Source organism: Chiloscyllium plagiosum, unplaced genomic scaffold (assembly GCF_037043375.1).
Source record: "Chiloscyllium plagiosum isolate Xiang-an unplaced genomic scaffold, Cpla_swu_hap1 HiC_scaffold_26, whole genome shotgun sequence".
Classification (NCBI taxonomy): Eukaryota; Metazoa; Chordata; class Chondrichthyes; order Orectolobiformes; family Hemiscylliidae; genus Chiloscyllium; species Chiloscyllium plagiosum.
The window spans coordinates 32,619,013-32,639,770 of NW_028270164.1; the positions used below are offsets into that span (position 1 = coordinate 32,619,013).

Below are 20,758 nucleotides of genomic sequence, written 5' to 3' on the forward strand. Positions count from 1 at the left end.
GGATTGGGAACCTGCCATTTCACAGGGTGTTGTCTGCTGTGGTTACACCAACAAACTCTTTGCACTGTTTTGTTTCTTTAATGCACAAGCTATGAAAGTCTTTGCTTAACTGCAAAGAGATCTACATCAGTACGTTATGGGCACATAGCTTGAATATTTCAATATCACAAGAAAAACAACTTCCACAGCAGCTGCACCAGAGAATTAACTTGCTTGTATGAGTTAGGTTATTTAGAATGTTCTCTTTGTAATGCTAAACAAATGCTTTTAATAGTTTATTTTCTAGGAACCTGTAGAAACTTTGATTCCAAACTAACTGTATTTTGCTTCAAAATATGGTACAGAAAATAAGTCCTAACATCAGACTGAAGAAACAAATGAGCAAAAACTGCCTAGTTGCCTTTGTGACCTAAGGCAGGTGAACTATTCCCAGACTAGTCACCGTTAGAAAAATGTAGCAACAAACATCCAAATAATGGATAACCAACACCATGAGCTACAATTTGATTTTTGCTCTCATAATTTATGGTCACCAGCACTGTAATGCAGGAAAATCATGATTGCTGTCAATTTCACTGTGGACGGTTCTACATTTTTGTCTTTCTGTTAGGTTAATGGGGGGTGGGGGGTTACAACAGCCCCAGAGAATGGTGCAGTTAACAGCAAGTTAAGTGATACATAATTCCTTTTGTTCCTTTCATGGACCCCCTAAGATGAAATAGCATATGTCCCCAGGAATATCTGGGACAAGGCGATTATTTATTGTGTTCCCCATTGAGTTAAGTTTCAACACAACCTGCTGTTAAAAGAATAAGCAAGCATACTGGACTCCATGGAACCCAAAGGCAAAAGGAATCACAATTTGAACTAGACACGAACTATTAGTATCCTGCCAATATCAGCCAGATGAGATTTTATCGAATGTATTTCACACAGGCTCAATATTACTGACGGCGTGTTTCATTTCCATTGATGTTTAGCACTCACAGCTAAGTGTTGTCTCATTGCCAGCTAGGGGACATGTTCAGATCAAATCACTCAGTCTGATAAGGTGAATCTGCTGTGATAGGATCTTGGTTTACCTGGTTTCATTCAGGTAAAACAGCTAAAGAATAGGAATCTTTGACAGTACAGCTCAACAATAACCACAAAGATTTAGATTAAAGGCAGAATGTAAGTATATTGAAACATCCTGAACTGCTTCTTAGGGAGCATTATGAAACAAAGCACACACCAAACCAAAGTTCAGGTGAAAAGGTTGATCTAAGAGCTGGATTTTAAGAACATGGAACCTAGAACATAGAACAGTACAGCACAGAACAGGCCTTTCAGCCCACGATGTTGTGTCGACCACTGATCCTCATGTATGCAACCTCAAATTTCTGTGACCATATGCATGTCTAGTAGTCTCTTAAATGTCCCCAATGACCTTGCTTCCACAACTGCTGCTGACAACGCATTCCATGCTCTCACAACTCTCTGTGTAAAGAACCCGCCTCTGACATCCCCTCTATACTTTCTTCCAACCAGCTTAAACATATGGCCCCTTGTGTTAGCCATTTCTGCCCTGGGAAATAGTCTCTGGCTATCGACTCTATCTATGCCTCTCATTATCTTGTATACCTCAATTAAGTCCCCTCTCCTCCTCCTTTTCTCCAATGAAAAAAGTCCGAGGTCAGTCAACCTCTCTTCATAAGATAAGCCCTCCAGTCCAGGCAGCATCCTGGTAAACCTCCTCTGAACCCTCTCCAAAGCATCCACATCTCTCCTATAATAGGGCGACCAGAACTGGACGCAGTATTCCAAGTGCGGTCTAACCAAAGTTTTATAGAGATGCAACAAGATCTCACGACTCTTAAACTCAATCCCCCTGTTAATGAAAGCCAAAACACCATATGCTTTCTTCACAATCCTGTCCACTTGGGTGGCCATTTTAAGGGATCTATGTGTCTGCACACCAAGATCCCTCTGTTCCTCCACACTGCCAAGAATCCGATCCTTAATCCTGTACTCAGCTTTCAAATTCGTCCTTCCAAAATGCATCACCTCGCATTTATCCAGGTTGAACTCCATCTGCCACCTCTCAGACCATCTCTGCATCCTGTCAATGTCCCGCTGCAGCCTACAACAGCCCTCTATACTGTCAACGACACCTCCAACCTTTGTGTCGTCTGCAAACTTGCTGACTTATCCTTCAATCCCCTCATCCAAGTCATTAATAAAAATTACAAACAGTAGAGGCCCAAGGACAGAGTCCTGTGGAACACCACTCACCACAGATTTCCAGGCAGAATATTTTCCTTCTACTACACTCGCTGTCTTCTGTTGGCCAGCCAATTCTGTATCCAGACAGCTAAGTTCCCCTGTATCCCATTCCTCTTGACCTTCTGAATGAGCCTACCATGGGGAACCTTATCAAATGCCTTGCTGAAGTCCATATACACCACATCCACAGCTCGACCCTCATCAACTTTTCTAGTCACATCCTCAAAGAACTCAATAAGGTTTGTGAGGCATGACCTGCCCCTCACAAAGCTGTGTTGACTGTATTTAATCAAGCCATGCTCTTCCAGATGGTCATAAATCCTATCCCTCAGAATCCTTTCTAACACCTTGCAGACGATAGACATGAGACTGACTGGTCTGTAATTGCTGGGGATTTCCCTATTTCTTGAACTCAGCACCGCCTTCCTAACCTGCAATCTTCTTCCTGACTCTCCGCCCCCACCCCACTCCGGCCTATCACCCTCACCTTGACCTCCTTCCACCTATCGCATTTCCAACGCCCCTCCCCCAAGTCCCTCCTCCCTACCTTTTATCTTAGCCTGCTGGACACACTTTCCTCATTCCTGAAGAAGGACTCATGCCCGAAACGTCGATTCTCCTGTTCCTTGGATGCTGCCTGACCTGCTGCGCTTTTCCAGCAACACATTTTCAGCTGTAATCCTCTCGAGCTGAGCTTGACCCTAGCTTCCTCCACCTTATGTAAGCTACCTTTTTCCTTTTGACGAGAAGCTCCATCGTTCTTGTCATCCAAGGTTCCTTTATCTTACGCTTCTTGCCTGTCTCAGAAATGTTTCTGAGGAGGAAGGCAAGGGAGAGAAACCAGTGTAGAGGAGTATTGCAGAATCTGGAGCTAAGGCAACGGAAGGCACCACCAGCAATGGTCGAATACTTAAACTGGGTATGCTTATGAGACTTAAATTAGAATGCAGATATCTTGGAGACTTTGGTATCCAGACATGATGATAGAGAGGAATTTGAAAATAAGGATGAGAAATGATGTTAAGACGTTGCTTGACCATGAACCAATGTAGGTGAGCAAGCACAGGGTAAATAGGGGATGGGACTAAATGAATTTATGACTGTTTCTCTGCTCAAGTGCTAAATTTTAGTGGATTGTTTGTACCGAAGCAGAATCTTTGAAAGATCCTGTGGGGCAATTTAAAATAGAAGTTGAAGAACTGAAGAGCTGCCTTACACCCATTTCAGTAGGCTGTGCTGATGAGGAAAGTGATGCCAATATTGAATCCAGGATAAACAAGACAAAATCAATCTTGGTGATGATCTAGTATCAATGCGACTGACCTTAATTATATTTAGAGTCATAAGGATGTACAGCATGGAAACAGACCCTTCGGTCCATGCTGACCAGATATTCCAATCTAATCTAGTCCCACCTGCCAGCACCCTCCAAAATCTTCCTATTCATATACCCATCAAATGCCTCTTAAATGTTGCAATTGTACCAGCCTCCACCACTTCCTCTGGCAGCTCATTCCATGCACGTACCGCCCTCTGTGTGAAAAAGTTGCCCCTTGGGTCTCTTTTATATCTTTCCCCTCTCACCCTAAACCTATGCCTTCTAGTTCTGGACTCCCCCACCCCAGGGAAAAGACTTTGCCTATTTATCCTATCCATGCCCCTCATAATTTTGTAAACCTCTATAAGGTCACCCCTCAGCCTCCGACTCTCCAGGGAAAACAGCCCCAGCCTGTTCAGCCTCTCCCTATAGCTCAAATCCTCCAACCCTGGCAACATCCTTGTAAATCTTTTCTGAACCCTTTCAAGTTTCACAACATCTTTCCGATAGGAAGGAGACCAGAATTGCATGCAATACTCCAACAGTGGCCTAACCAATGTCCTGTACAGCTGCAACAAGACCTCCCAACTCCTGTACTCAATACTCTGACCAATAAAAGAAAGCATACCAAATGCCTTCTTCACTATCCTATCTACCTGCACTTCAAGGTCCCTTTGTTCAGCAACACTGTCTAGGACCTTGCCATTAAGTGTATAAGTCCTGCTAAGATTTGCTTTCCCAAAATGCAGCACCTTGAATTAAACTCCATCTGCCACTTCTCAGCCCATTGGCCCATCTGGTCAAGATCCTGTTGTAAATTGAGGTAACCCTCTTCGTTGTCCACTACACCTCCAATTTTGGTGTCATCTGCAAACTAACTAAGTATACCTCTTATGCTCACATCCAAATCATTTATGTATTTGACAAAAAGTAGAGGACCCAGCACCGATCCTTGTGGCACTCCACTGGTCACAGGCCTCCAGTCTGAAAAACAACCCTCCACTATCACCCTCTATCTTCTACCTTTGAGCCAGTTCTGTATCCAAATGGCTAGTTCTCCCTATATTCCGTGAGATCTAACCTTGCTAATCAGTCTCCCATGGAGAACCTTGTCGAACACCTTACTGAAGTCCATATAGATCACACCTCCCGCTCTGCTCTCATTAATCCTCTATTTATTTCTTCAAAAGCCTCAATCAAATTTGTGACACATGATTTCCCATGCACAAAGCCATGTTGACTATCCCTAATCAGTCCTTGCCTTTCCAAACACATGTACATCCTGTCCTCAGTATTCCCTCCAACAACTTGCCCACCACCAACGTCAGGCTCACTGGTCTACAGTTCCCTGGTTTGTCCTTACCACCCTTCTTAAAGTGTGGCACCACATTAGCCAACCTCCAGTCTTCTGGCACCTCACCTGTGACTATTGATGATACAAATATCTCAGCAAGAGGCCCAGCAATCACTTCTCTAGCTTCCCACAGAGTTCTCGGTACACCTGATCAGGTCCTGGGGATTTATTCACCTTTATGCATTTCAAGACATCCAGCACTTCCTCCTCTGTAATAGGGACATTTTGCCATAAACAAAGAAATACATTTCGAGAAACTCCTACCTGGATTTCCCTGGAATCACAGAAAGTCTGCAGCATTTTTAAAGTGGCAGATGGATACTGGATACTGGCACAAACTGAGAGAGATCCAGCAAAGAATGTGACTCATTCGTGGAATCCCAAACTCACCAGGCCCTTTAAACGCCATGCTATCCCCAAACAGACCTCCTGTTCATTGCAACAAGGACCTTTTCCTGATGTGTGTGAGTTAGAGATTTTGAGAATAAACATAAATTTTCTTATCTATGGAATTGTCAAGTCACTTAAATCTCCTGCCCTTGAAATTTGAAATAAAATGTGCCTATTTGTGCTGGTATGGTGTGCCCAACATGAACCTTGTTGATGATATTACTGGTCAAGCAATTACTGGTCCAGACTGAAATCTAGCTTGAAAAATCATATTTTTCTAATTTAGTATGATAATGTTGCACTGGAACACAAGAATGCAATGCTGCAGATTTGGGTTTAATAATAAAACATACATTTATTATAAAAAGCAATGAAGATGAAATAGAACAACGAAGTGTCCTATCAAAAATAGTTTGTTTTTAGATGCTGAATGACCCCTTGCCCTTATTTCAGTGATTGCTGTTGCTGTACAACGTTCATTGTAATAAGATACATTTTACATCATGTGAATTTTTCACTCTTGCAGCTATTGGAAGCTGAAACCATGCAGCACATCTTCACAAACAATTATCAGCTCTGTTCAGAAATAAGTGAAACAGTCTTACAGCATTTCATACAGTGCTGCGCAACACACGGCCGCCACGTGAAGTATCTGGAGTTCCTGCAGACCATAATAAAAGCTGAGGGAAAATATGTCAAAAAATGTCAAGACATGGTGATGACAGAGGTAAAAGCAACTAAAGGCACCTGACAATCTCTGACTGTTTTATTTTCTCTGTTACTCTGAACCGACTCCTAAAGATTACTGTAATTCTGAGCACCATGTGTCTTATCCCAACAGCTGAGCAGTGCCGGGGATGATGTTGCTGTCTTCTACAATGACAAAGCGTCATTTCAGACCATGTTGGAAATGATGAACGCTGCAAGAGATGGTGTAGAGAAAAACAGTCCACTGGCATATCATATTTCACTGGTAGAACTACTCGCAGGTTGTGCTGAGGGCAAGAATGTTTATACAGAAATCAAATGTACCTCACTGTTGCCTTTGGAGGATATTGTGCGAGTGGTAACTCATGAAGACTGTATAACAGAGGTATTGCTGGCTGTTTAGTAATATGCAAAATGAATTAAACGTATGTTCTAGCAATGGTTCCAGTAATCTGGTTAGGATAGGGGATGCATCAGGAAAATCAAGGAGACAAAAAAATAGAATTTGGTAACTGATTTGAAGGTTTTTGCATTTGAGAAAAGAAATTGCAATGAAGTAAACTAGTATGGAGCAGGGTGGATCTGAGTGAGTTATGATTGACATGCAGAATGTAAGAAGGATGTCAGTTAGCTCAGATGACTTGGTAGTGGTTTGCCAACAGTATGGGTTCAGTTCCTATAACAGCTGAGACTACCCTGATGGTCTGTTTACTCATCTCAGACCATCAGGTTAAATTCACCATTAGTTATCTCTCTTTCGAATGCGAGAGCAGCCCTGTGGCCCTCTGGGACTATGTCAACTTAACCTTTAGCTTAGAGTTTGAGAACCTGACTCACCAAACTGAGCATTACAAGAACAATGTACATTGAATGTGACCAGCTAGAACAATCCTTGGTATTTTCTCAGGTCAGTTGTTTTAGCATGTGTTATCAGGAAGACAGGTAGTGCCTATATGGCATGAGGACACTGAAAAAACACTGATAAATTTGATGTTGTTCCTTTGTTTAAGCGTAAATTTGGGCATGGTAGTGGTATTTATAAGTTGGAACCTTAATGCTTGTAGGTTTCTGGATCTAAAGCATAGGGTAAAGAAGAAAGTTGTCCTCGACAAATGTTAATGATTCCCATAGATTTGGCATGTAAGTTGACTCATTTATAAGACAACCCCATCTCTCTGGCCTCAAAAATTATGTTTTGCTTATGCTCAGTCTGTCGGTCACTTCTTCCCTACTCCCACACAACACTTTTAAGCCATTACATCCCATGATCCCATAAGTAGTGAGGCTCAAATTTTCACCCCACAAAAGGATGTTCTTCTTTCTGGTACCAGATAACTGGATGCAATGGAACAAGTAGGTGATACAGGACAGACCGCACATGCTGAATGACAAAGGTGGTGACCATCCATCCTCATGACAGCTGTTCAGTTCTACATGTGGAGTACAAAACAAACCCCATTTTAGAAGTATTTTTTAAGGCTTCAAATGTCGACTTACATGTCAGCATCAATGTTAATGCGCAATTCTCCGACATGAATTATGTACCGGTGTGATTTACAGACCTTTACAGAGGCACCACTCATTAAAGATGAACAACATTTTCTTAGAAACTGCAGACTGCAGTTGCATTTCCCTTTCAGCTGGCAGGAAGCCCTGTTTAGCTCATAAAATATGTTTAGACAATATTTTCTTATTTTTGCTGGCGTTAGCAAAGCTAAAGTACAGGAATATAGAAGTGGCAAGGCCATACCCATCTACTGTTAACTGAGCATTGCAAATGCAGAGAAACAAAATTCTTAAGGGAAAGGATTCAATGGTAATTTTGAAAGACAAAAGTCATAGATTCATGACATGACCGTAGTCTGCTTTATTCCTGTAGATATTTCAATTGACTTATCATTTGTTGTTTTTCTGTACTTAGGTGAAAATCGCCTATGTTAATTTTGTGAATCACTGCTATGTGGACACAGAAGTGGAAATGAAGGAGATTTATACCAGTAACCACATCTGGAAGCTTTTTGAGAACTTCACAGTGGACATAGCTAGGGTAGGTCTGTGAAAGGTTGCCGGAGATAATGCTGAGCATAGAGTGATAATAGAAAATACAATATACCAGAGACTAGGAAAGTAATATGCCATTGCTTGGGAATGTTCTTGAACAGAAGTCTCTGAGGCTTTTTACCTGTTTAGGGCATACAGATGGGCATCATGAATGTGTGCTGGCCATGCTAAAAATAGAAAACACAACTTTATTCATTTGCATAAGTTTTCTTATCTACTCACCAATTAATTATTAAATAAATTCATCTGTAACCTCCACATGCATAAAACCAAAATAGTTTGACTTTTTTTTGACTATGTTGCAGCATATATTGACCTGGGCATTGAGGTTTTGAATGCCAGAACTTAAAGGCTATCATTGGTTGGAAGGCTATGTGCTATCAAAATTCTAGTAAAATCCCTGAGAGTTAATAAGACATGACTCCGTTAACAGATTGTAATTTAGTCCAGTTTAATTCTTACAGAAACATTAGCATTTTTAACAAAAGAGGCAAACGGCAGAATTATTCTCTCTCTGGAGGTGGTGGGAAGTGATAATAATTGCAAAAGTTAACCCTGGAGAGATACACACCCCCTTCTCAACATTCCTTACTTCTATTATGGTGAGAAGATCCATTGGGGATTTTCTTGTCTCACCAGCAATCGATGTCCTTCAGTGGTCAATTGATGGCCACCTAAGGGCCTTAACATACCAGTAGCTAAATTGCCTGATTCCTCAGCAGGCACCAAAAGGGTAACATGTCTGCTAGTTTGGGAGAGGTCTCCATTTACCTTGATGCTGGGCAATCAGAGACAAAGATGTTGTGGCAAGGGAATGGCCTCAAAAGATTACCAGGAGAAAGTGAAGTCTGCCGATGCTGGAGATCAGAGTCAAGAGTGTGTTGCTGGAAAAGCACCATAGGTCAGACAACATCCAAAGAGCAGGAAAATTGATGTTTTGGGCCAGAGCCCTTATTCCTGATACTGCCTGACCTGCTGTGCTTTTCTAGCAACAAAGTCTTGACTCAAAAGATTACCACCCTGCCCTTGTCTTTGACCCTTCTGACTTCTTCCTATTCCCAATATCCCATTCTGCAAGAAGCAAAAGAAAATTAATCTTCTTGCAGTTGCGCCCTAAAATGTAGACCTTGACTTACCATATCTAGGACCCAGAAGCTCCCAGTCTCTGACTGGCCAGCAGTTACTTGCAACCCAGGACTGTTGAGTCCTGCAGTAACGTAAAGGCTTGACAGTCAGTTCTGGCGCACACAGTCTTGTGAGCATTTTTAACTGGTCGGAGCAACATGTCAATCGCGACTGAAAATGGCCCATGCCCTGTTTAGATAGAAAACTGGAGAACCCTCGCCGAAGTTCAACCACTGATTCACAGAATCCCTATAGTGTGGAAGCTGGCCTTTCAGCCCACACTGACCTCCAAAGAGCATTACACCCAGACACTGTCCCCGACCCTATATCTGTCGCCCTGCATTTACCATAGTAATCCAACTAGCCTGGACAGTACAGGCAATTTAACATGGCTAGTCTACCATCCTGTACATTTTGGACTGTAGGAGAAAACCAGAACACCCAGTCAGAACCCACGCAAACACTGGGGAAAAGATACAAACTCCACACAGAAGCCATGCAAGGGTGGAATTAAACTCGGGTCCTTGGCACTGTGAGGCGGTGGTTGCCCTCTTCACTTTTAATTGTTGGTTTTTGTGACCAGTTTGCACATATCTGTTAGGTTTAAATTCAATCAGTTCCACAATTTCATCCAAGTTATGAAAACTTGGGGAGATTAACTGCTGAAGTATTTCACTGCATTATCAGCTTGTTTGCATTTACTTATCGAAAATCAAAAGTAGACATTTCAACGTTGTTCATCAATTATTTAAAGCTTCATTTCAAATTCTGCAAATAATAATTTAAAAATTAAATTTAAAAGCTTTACGCATGTCATTACCATTGTTTAAGTAACTTATAGTTGAAGATTCCTGTAATACAATTTTGACTATAAACATGAAGCATAATTAATCTTCATTATTTGTTCAGAGTCCCAATAAGCTAATTCAAGAGTGAATGCAAACCGTCTTTTTTTTAATTTTAATCATGTAAGGTTTGCAGCAAAAGGGAGAAAAGGCTTTCAGATCCTACTATGGAGAAATATGTAGTGACTGTTGTCATGGATACCTTCAATGCATTCTTCAATTCACCATTCTCTGAAAACAGCACATCACTGCAGGTAACCCATTGAGAAATCTTCATTATTAAGTATCAAGCAAAACAACAATTAGCATCTTTTCACTGATGCCTCTACCTTTGCCTTGTTTCTATCTTGTTCAAAATCTCACAGATGTAGGGTAACAGTAGGTTTCTGGTGGGTTTATGGTTGACTTTTTCCATTGGCTCCACTGATGAAGAGCACTCATCAGTAGCTTCAATAATTAGCTCCTGCCCAATACTAGATGTGTAATTAGCTGGCAAATGGATCTTGCCATCGATAAAAAAAACGAGACCGTACATTCCGTCTTTCACGTAGGAATGCCAATCAGTCTCCATCCAAGAAATGGATTAACAATCGGCAAATGATGCCATTATATATGATTTGAAAGAAGTGTGAAGCAGGTTTTGATTTTATGATTGCACCATCTCATTTCATGCATGATGAGCATTAGGGGTGCTGTGGTGGCAGAATTTTAACTTCTTGAGTCCAGAACTAGAGGGCATAGGTTTAGGGTAAAAAGGGAAAGATATAAAAGGGACCTAAGGGGCAACTTTTTCACGCAGAGGATGGTGTGTGTATAGAATAAGCTGCCAGAGGAAGTAGTGAAGTTTGGTACAATTGTAACATTTAAAAGGCATCTGGATGGGTATATGAATAGGAAGGGTTTAGAGGGATATGGGCCAAGTGTTGGCAAATGGGACTAGATTCGGTTGGGATATCTGGTGGACATGGATGAGTTGAACCGAAAGGTCTATTTCCATGCTGTACATTTCTATGACTCTATGACCAGTAAGGTACGTGAAATGTAGAAGTCAAGATTGTCCCACATGCTACAAGGTTTTAACACCTCAGTGTCACTGACATGTCTCTGCCTAGGAATCTACCTTTTGACAGGTTCTGATTCTAGTCAGACAGGGCCTGCTAAGCAAGAGAATACAGGACTAGGTAGGTCTAATCTCTAACTTCTGGAAGGAGAGAGACTCATGGCTGGCGACTGGTGATTTTAGGTGGAGAAACATGGGAGTTTGGAAGCCTGATGGGAGAGACCAGAAGCCTTGAGAGTAATGTAAAGCTGTCTGATCTCAGGTGTTGACAAAGCAGGTATGTTGGATGCAGCAGTTAACACTTAGCTCCTGAATCAAGCAGTCCTTACCTTCCTTCCACCAGTTCATTCTGCAAGGCCTGACCAGGTAGAAATCATAGATCAACATGAAGCTGCCAGTCTCATGGTAATATATAAATTGCTGACCCTCTTCCAGAGAGCGCTTTGGTTGCTTGGCCTCCCTCCTACTTCTGTAAAGCTGGAAATAGGCACACTGAAGGCAGGCCGAGGTCAGATTGCAGATTTTACAAATTTAACCTTCCATCTAACCTACAGTCAACAAACCTATGCAATTAAAACCCCACCCTCAGGTCTCTGTATCATGAAATTGACAAAAATCACCCTGAATAAAAAATGTGCTCAAATCCTCTTTGCAGCTATTCATGGTGCAGTCTTGGCAGGTTACATAACTGGCAAATAAATGTAAGGAGCTTGTGAAGAAAATGGAACATTTCACATTCTTGCTTCAGCAATGTATTACTGATTGCTTATGGGTGAAATAACAAAATTAACTAATATTGACATATTTTTGTAATTAATTTAGTGCCTCATGCCAAAACCTCTGTAGAGTAATAAACAAATGAACAATTTCTCCAGTTTTCATCCTTAATATGGATAGGCCCATACAGTAGGTTGTTTTATTTTCACCTATGTGCACAACAACTGAATTACTGCTTCTGATTTCTTGTAGACACACCAGTCTATTGTTGTGCAGCTTTTGCAGTCCACATGCCGGCTTCTGGATTGCTCATGGCTGCAGCAGCAGCAAAAGTCATCAGTGGAAACCTGCATTCGGACATTAGCTCTAATGGGTAAGGCAAACCATCGTTATGGTAAGAAATCAAACTTCACAATCAACGAGTTAGGTTATCCAATACACAGCCCATGAACTAGGAACATTGGATCTTAGAGCTAGGAGTAGGAATAGGCCATCCGACCCATCTAGCCTGTTCTGCTCGTCAGTCAGAAAGTTGCAGATCTGGATGTGGTGTAAACTCCACGTTCCTAATTACCCCTCATAACCTTTGACTTCCTATCTGAATCTATTAATTAAATCATGCATAAATTTCATGACCTGCTGCTTTCTGGGGAAGAGTCCCACATAACCTTTTGAAAAGAAAAAATCTTCTCCTGATCATACTATAATTTTTGAAGTATCCTTAACTTCCCTGTGACAGATGTCAAGTCCCCTGGCCTATAGTTTCTTCCTTTTTGTCGCCTTCTTTTCTTGAATAAAAGTATTATATTAGCTATTTTCTAAGATTGTAACCAATGTCTATGCTATTGCTGTGGCCATCTGGTCTTGGGGAGCTGTGAGCCCTGAGATCTAATAATTTTCCCAGTATGTTTTTTTATGCTGGTGATGGTGATTGCGTTAAGTTCCTCTGTTCCATTCACCTCTTGATTGTAAAGCACCTTTGGGAGGTTTTCTAAGTGTTCTATAGTGAAGACAGACACAAAATATCTGTTCAACACCTCTCCCCAAAGGTCCAGCACCAGATCTGGTTATTCTTTTTGAAATACTTTCAGAATTGTTTACCATCTGTTTTTCAATTATTCGCTAGCTTTCTCTCACTCTAATCTTCCTTTTTTTAAAGCAAAAACATTCATTGCTGGTTCTTAAAATCAACAATCTTCTGATTTAGCACTAAATGTTTCTTTCAATTTGATACTGTTTTTAAATTCCATATTCAACCACAGAAGATGCAATCCTTATTTCGTGAGTCTTTCTTTCTTTATTTCTTTCGCACATATTATTGCTGAGGGATATTAAATATCTTAAAAGTCAATGACTGCATTTATACTCGTGAACCAAGTTTCCCAGTTCAATTTAGGTAGCCCTGCTTTCATACCTTCAGGTAAACCAAAGGAGTGTATTTCTCAATGGTAGAGTTTGACATATTGTAAGTAATAGTTTCTTGCATGAACATGCCCACTTGGACCACTATTCTGAACAGGCGGTGGCTGTTTCCTTTTCTCTCCCTGAACTGTTCAGAGATGACATTGTACACCTCTGGAGCAGGTGGAACTTGAACCCAGGCTTCCTGGCTCAGGGGTAAGGACTATAGGCTTTTCTTCCTGCCTTCCCTAATCTGGACATCAATAACCCAAAGCTGCTCCAACAACGGAGTATACCCAATTGTTGTTTATTAAAGCTAGGTACAATACAAACTACGGCAATGATGATAATAGTACATCACAGGCTAACCCGTACAATACATAACAATTGCAAGTGATCCAGTTGACAGGGTCAAACCAAAACAAGTGATCAGCCTGTAAGAACAAATTACTGGAGATGCTGGAATCTGTACTAAAACAACAAATGCAGTGGGTCAGACAGCAAGCTAACATTTTGAGTCTAGATGACTCTTCATCAAAACTGAAGTGAAGTGTGGAGGGAACAGTGTTTATGCTATAGTTTGTGGGGGTAGTGGGTGTAGGGTGCTAGTGGAGAAAAGCTGTCGATAGTTCAGATGAAGTGATCAAAATGTGAGAATGGCAGAACAATGGTGTGTCTAACTGCCAGCCGTGAAATGGCAGTCAGTCCCACTGGGATGAGGGGAAGGGAGAGAAGATGTGATAACAGAATGTAACCAGTTAAAAGGGAAGAAATATTCACAATTTGAAGGTGTTGAACCAATATTACATCCAGTAGGCTGTCAAGTGCCTGGTCTGAAGATGAGATGTTGTTTCTCCAGTTTGTGTGGTGATTCACTAGAAAACTGCACCATACCGAGGACAGCCATGTGGGCTTGCGAGCAGGACTCTGGGTTAAAATGATTGGCTATGGGAAGGTAGGGTTTATGCTCGCACATTAGATTAGATTAGATTAGATTACATTACAGTGTGGAAACAGGCCCTTCGGCCCAACAAGTCCACACCGACCCGCCGAAGCGAAACCCACCCATACCCCTACATTTACCCCTTACCTAACACTACGGGCAATTTAGCATGGCCAATTCACCTGACCCTGCACATCTTTGTGACTGTGGGAGGAAACCGGAGCACCCGGAGGAAACCCACGCAGACACGGGGAGAACGTGCAAACTCCACACAGTCAGTCGCCTGAGGCGGGAAGTGAACCCGGGTCTCAGGCGCTGTGAGGCAGCAGTGCTAACCACTGTGCCACCGTGCCGCCCACATGGACCGGAGGTGTTCCGCAAAGCGGTTGTCCCAATCTGCGTTTAGTTTCTCCAATGTAGAGTAAGGCCACATTGGGTGCAGGGACTACAATACACAAGAGGAGGAACAGGTGAAATGCTGCTTTACCTGGAAAGACTGTTTAGGCCCTTGGATGGGGAGCAGGGAGGAGGTGAAGGGGCAGGTGTTGCTCCTTCAGTGATTACATAGGAAGGTGCTGTGGAGAAGGGGAGTGACATTGATGATTATGGAATGGACCAGGGTCTCCGAGAGGGAACAATCTCTGCGAAATGCAAATAGAGAGAGTGGGGGGAAGATGTGATTGGTGGTGGCATTCTGCTGGAGTTGTCTGAAATGACGGAGAATGATCCTTTAAAAGCAGAGGCTGGTGGGATGAAAAGTGAGGACAAGGGGAACCCAATCACACTGTTGTGAGTGATGGGAAGGGGCAAGGGTAGAAGCACGGTGATAGGTCAGATGCTGTCGAGGGTCCTGTCAACCACAAGGGATGGGAAACCACTGTTACGGAAGAAGCAAGCCACGTCAGCAGTGCTGTTCTGGAAGGTGGCATCATCTGAACTGATGCGATGTCGGTGAAGGAAATGGGAGAATGGGATGGAGTTCTTGCTGGGTGTGGGGTGTGATGAGCTGTAGTGAAGGTCACTATGGGCTTTGAAGTAGATGGCAGTGTGCAGTTTGTTCCCCGAAATGGAGATAGAGAGTTCAAGGAAAGGAAGGAAGTGTCAGAAATGGATGATGTGAAAGTTATAGAGAGGTGGAAATTGGACGCAAATGAATGAAGTTTTCAAGGTCCTGGTAGGAGCATGAAGCAGCACTGAAGCAGTCATCGATGTACTCAGAAAAGGGTTGTGGGAGAGAGCCAGTGTAAGACTGGATCAAGGATAGTTTCCCATAAAGGGGCAGACATAACTGGTAGAATGTGAGGACTGCAGATGCTGGAGATCAGAGGTGAAAAGTATGGTGCTGGAAAAGCACTGCCGGTCAGGCAGCATCTGAGATGTTTCCGGCATAAGCTCTTCAGCTGGACTGGTGCCCATAGCCACTCCTTTGGTTTGGCAGAAGTGAGATAAATTAAAGGAGAAATTGTTCATTGAGAGAACAAGTTCAGCCAAGCAGAGTAGAGTGGTGGTGGATGTGGATTGTTCAGGCCTCTGGTCGAGGAAGAAGCCAAAAGTGCTCAGGCCATCCTGGTGGGGAATGGAATGTAGAGGGCTTGGTCATCCCTGGTGAACAGGAGGCAGTTAGAGCCAGGGAACAAGAAATTGTCAATATGATGGAGGACATCAGAGGAATCACAGATGTAAGTGGGCAGGGTCTGGACAAGTGGAGAAAGGATGGAGCCAAGGTAGGAGGAAATGAGCTTAACAGGGCAGGAACAGGCTGATACAATAGGCCTACCGGGGCAGTCTGGTTTGTGGATTTTGGGAAGGAGGTAGAAGCGGGCTGTCCAGAGTTGAAAGACTACTAGGTTGGAGGCAGTTGGGGAAAGATGTCCGGAGGTAATAAAGTCAATAGCAGTCCTGGCAACAATGGCTATATGTTCGGATGTGGGGTCATGGTCCAAGGGGCAGTAGAAAGAAGTGTCCAAGGGCTAGCATTGAGCGTTTGCAATGTAAAGATCAGTGCGCCAGATGACAACAGCACCACCTTTATTGGGTTTGATAACGAAGTTAGGGTTGGGCCTGAGAGAGTGAACTGTGGGCAATTTCAGGGGGGAACAGGTTAGAGTGGATGAGAGGAGCAGAAAAATTGAGCAATCTCCAGTCATTGCTCAGTTGACTCCAATTCCTGAACTACCCAGCTATCATGCTTAAACATGATCTTTTCCATTGCCTTCGATGCAAGAAGCCCATGTGATCAATTCTGATACTATCCAACCTTCAATGAGTGATCAGTTGACCACTGGCAAACTTCACAAGTATGTCATCTTTGCTGCGGTCAATTGGCTGTTTACCCATTAGGTTCTCCAGTTGTTTTCCTTGGAAGGAGGCTTTTTAAAAGTCTGGCTATTGTCTGTGATGCATAAGTCAGGAGTGTGATGAAATATTCCCCACTAGCCTGGATGGATGCAGCTCCAACAACACTCAAGAAGCTTGACACCTTCCAGGACAATGCAGCCCGCTTAATTGGCACAACGTCCACAAGCATCCATTCCCTCCTCCACCAAAGCTTAGTAGCAGCATTGATTAATATCTACATGATGCATTGTAGAAATTCACCAAAAATCTTCAACCAGCATCTTCCAAACCATGACCACTTCCATCTAGAAGGACAAGGGCAGCAGATATACTCCAAGTCATTTGCCTTCCTGACTTGGAAATGTATCACCGTTCCTTCACTGTTGCTGAATCAAAGTCCTGGAATTCCCTCCCTAATGACATTGAGGGTCAACCCACAGCAAGTGGACAGTAGAGATTCAAAGAAAGCAGCTCACCACCACCTTTTCAAGGGCAACTAGGGATGGACAATAAAAATGCCAGCCAGCAGCCAATGCCCATATCCCATGAATGATGTGGGCAACTCACAGCTGCTTATATAGGCTATTTCTTTGCAGCTTTCATGGGGGTGAATATCAGCCACATCATATTTACACAATACAACACTGTGGTCAACCACACATTGTTTTGCTATCAAATGGTCAACTATCCCCCTGTGTCTGAACACGACCTGACCCAGACATACTGTGTCATCTTCCTGATGAAGGGCTTTTGCCCGAAACATCGATTTTCCTGCTCCTCTGATTCTGCCTGACCTGCTGTGCTTTTCCAGCACCACACTGTCAACTCTAATCTCCAGCATCTTCAGTCCTCACTTTTTCCCAGACTGTGTCTTCTTGCCCAGTTGTGACACTCAACAGAACATATTTCTTCAGAAAACACTAAGTTAACATCAGCCTGATTGACCTTTCAATAGGGCAGGCTTCCCATGACGTTTCTCATCTTAGCTGACCCAGCAAATTAAGAATTATTACCTACAGGACACTACCCATGCTTTCAAGAGCCCTGAACCGATTGCATCTGTGAAAACCAAGCAGTCTGCTGTCCAAAGTACTCACCAAGCCTGGGTCAACTTAGTTTCTGGGATCAGACAAGGCTGAGCATTTTCAGACTATGATTGCCTGACCCCCCCACCATTGACAGACATTGTTTTGTATAAACCTGAAGATTTAATTAAATTATTTGGGTAATTATTTGTTGATGTGGTAACGTATTTGGATGGTACATTTCATGATTTTAAAGGGCCTGATGTCAGTGCGTTTTATTACACCAGTGCTTAGATTGGCTAAATGCATAGGAGTGTCTCCAGGAACTTGTGGAATCCTGCTGCTTAGCTGATCATGCTGGAATAGTTTCCCAACTTGTATAATCTTGTGGTTTCTCCTTTTTAGCAAAAAACCGTTCATTGCCCCTTCCATTAGACTTAGAGAGTCTCGTCCGTACCTTGTTAGACAACCAGTCGTTGGCCTCTCAGAGAGCTGCTCCAAACTGGAAGACGAGCACCCGAGCTTTCCCTCGTGCCACAGGCACACAGCAACAGTGGGACTACAAGAATATCATTGAGAAACTGCAGGTTTGCTATATCTGATAATAGTTGTGTTTTAAAAAAGAAAAACATTTTTTTAAAAACTGAATTGACGTCCATATTATGATTTACCATGCAGTGCCCGATTTTAAAAATGCCTCAAGTGAACACCTAAGAAATCATTGGTGCATCATCCTCATTCTCAAACCTAGAAAATATTGTTTTTTGACGTTTGTTGAATTTTCTGAGATTTTTCAATTCACTGTAATGGCAGTCGAGATTCTGGGCTTTTGTGCATTCTTGGAAATGTGTCCCTTTTATAACTCGGTGAAGTTTTAATTATGTTCATGTCTGTAATCGAAATCCAGCATTCATACAACAGTGTATACCAGACTGAAAGGAGTGCAAAACAGCTGGAATGGTGGCTCCATGTTTTGTGGTCCTCTTTTAGGAATAAAGCCAGGTGGTTCGCTTTTGCTTCTTATAGAATTATTTTTCTTTTGCTCCCTCCTAAATTTTCTTGCTGTTTTGAGTATGTTCTCAATCTGTCATACAAATTCTGTCTGGGCTCACTCCCCTCCTATATTTAGATAGTTGTCATATTGTCTGAACTACTCCATATTTATAGAATAGTGAAAGCTGGTGCTGTGGCAATAGGGATTATTTGTTTTCTGTCCCGAATTGCACATCCTTTAAGAGCACTGTTCCATGTACTTCTCCAATCAATCGTTAAAGCAACTGATTAACACAGTAAAGAGTCAAAATCAGGTATAGATAATCAAACTGTTTTATTTTGCAAATGCCAGGTCAACATGCAGAGTAACAATTACAACAAGCATCACCTAATTTAATAATGTAACTTCAAATCCTTTCTTCTAAGCAAACAATATACTAAATCACACCAACCCATTCTCAAATATTATGAAGGAAGGAATCTGGAATTTGCACATCATCATCCTTAAGTCATTTCAGGTGGGCGATGTACCTTTAAAATACAGTCAAGTTTGCTCACATCAAGGTTCCCTAATTAAGATCAGTGAACACATCCATTTTGATGACTGAAACATAAAGGTTGGCTCGGGCACTAGCAGAAATCCCCTACTTTATTTTGATTATTGCCATGGAAGCTTTCTGTTCACTTGAACAGTTCGAATTGTTTAAGATTCCATCCGAGTACAGTGCTGTTTTATTGTTGCGCTGTATGTTAAATCTGTGAAAGGGAACTAGACCCCAGAATGATTCGAGTTAGTGATGAAAGTGGTGCTGTCAGCACACCTTGGCAACTCAACTCTTGCATTTGGGTTTTTTTTTCATTCTCTGCCTCACCTGGAATTGATGCCCTGAATGACTCAGCTCTCTCTCTAGCTGGAGCTCAGTCATGGTACCAGACTCCCAACAACGGAACGATGCAAAGCCTAAAGAGTAAGTGAATGGTGGCTGCTTCTGAGTAGAAGTACCAAATCTGGTATCATCCCACTTAGTTTTCATGATTTTCCTTACCACACTAATACTGACTAACTTTTTAATTAATAGTGCCAGTGTGAGGTGAATTTTATACTTTTTTTTATTCACTCCAGTTCGAAAACAATTCTTTCGCATAAACAACTTAACTGAATTAATTAATCTAAATTTTTCTGAAGCTTTAAAAGATTTAAAAGGGACCTAAGAGGCAACTTTTTCACGCAAAGAGTGGTGTGTGTATGGAATGAGCTGCCAGACGAAGTGGTGGAGGTTGGCACAATTACAGCATTTAAAAGGCATCTGGGTGGGTATATGAATAGGAAGGGTTTAGAGGGATATGGGCCAAGTGATAGGATATGGGACTAGATTTACGATATCTGGTTGGCGTGGATGAGTTGGACTGAATGGTCTGTTTCCATGCTGTACATCTGTGACTTTGACTCCTATGACTGTCACTATTTGCCAAACCTATCGTTGTGTTATGAGCAAGTTCTGAACTTGTGTTTCTGATAGGTAAGTCCAATCAGTTATGTTGCTTTATCAGTATATAATACATATTATAAGATCACCTCATGAAATCAGTCTTTCTGCATTGCAGAATAGACTGGTGAAAATTAACAATTTGTTCAATACGCAATGGGTTTAAGATCCTCAAGTTAGAAGTATATTATAAGTGATTCAGTGTGGATGTGGCGATGGCACTTGGATGTTTATTTCACCTGAAGAACTGGTTTATTCTTGTTTAATTCTTGGCAGGATATCATAACGACCCTGGAGGATCGCCTCCAACCGCTGGTGGAAGCTGAGCTCTCTGTTCTTATTGATGTCATTCATAAACCAGAGCTTTTGTTTATGGAGGGAACAGAAGCCAGATTAAGGTGTGAAAGTGGTGGATTCATCTCCAAGTAAGTGGGAAAAGCACTATAAATGATTTGAATGACAAATTAATTGTTTATCATTTTGCTGGTGTTAGGTGAGAGAAAATGCTAATCAGGACAGAAGGGGAACTTCCTAGTCTTTGAACAGTATTGTGAAACTTTTACATCCCCTTGTGAAGGTAAATAGGTCTCCACACATTTGACAATGTAGCATTGATTTGTTATTTTGCAGTGTGGAAACCTTGAAGTCCTCAATTGAAGTTTAAATCCTTTCATGAGAAAATGAAATAATTTGCACCCTGTAGTGGAGCAAGTTCTTTCCTTTAGAAAT

At 42.1% G+C, this 20,758-nt stretch overlaps 1 protein-coding gene across 2 annotated transcripts in view; it reads left to right on the top strand.

Moving 5' to 3' along the window:
- Positions 1–20,758, top strand: part of itpr3 (inositol 1,4,5-trisphosphate receptor, type 3) — a 277,430-nt gene that overhangs the window by 188,997 nt on the left and 67,675 nt on the right. For both annotated transcript variants that reach the window (XM_043716798.2, XM_043716799.2), the window contains exons 30-36: positions 5,854–6,054; positions 6,169–6,420; positions 7,957–8,082; positions 10,195–10,320; positions 12,096–12,216; positions 17,955–18,136; positions 20,306–20,454. In XM_043716798.2, the coding sequence (XP_043572733.1) occupies positions 5,854–6,054; positions 6,169–6,420; positions 7,957–8,082; positions 10,195–10,320; positions 12,096–12,216; positions 17,955–18,136; positions 20,306–20,454 (1,157 nt within the window). The remainder of the gene's footprint in view (positions 1–5,853; positions 6,055–6,168; positions 6,421–7,956; positions 8,083–10,194; positions 10,321–12,095; positions 12,217–17,954; positions 18,137–20,305; positions 20,455–20,758) is intronic.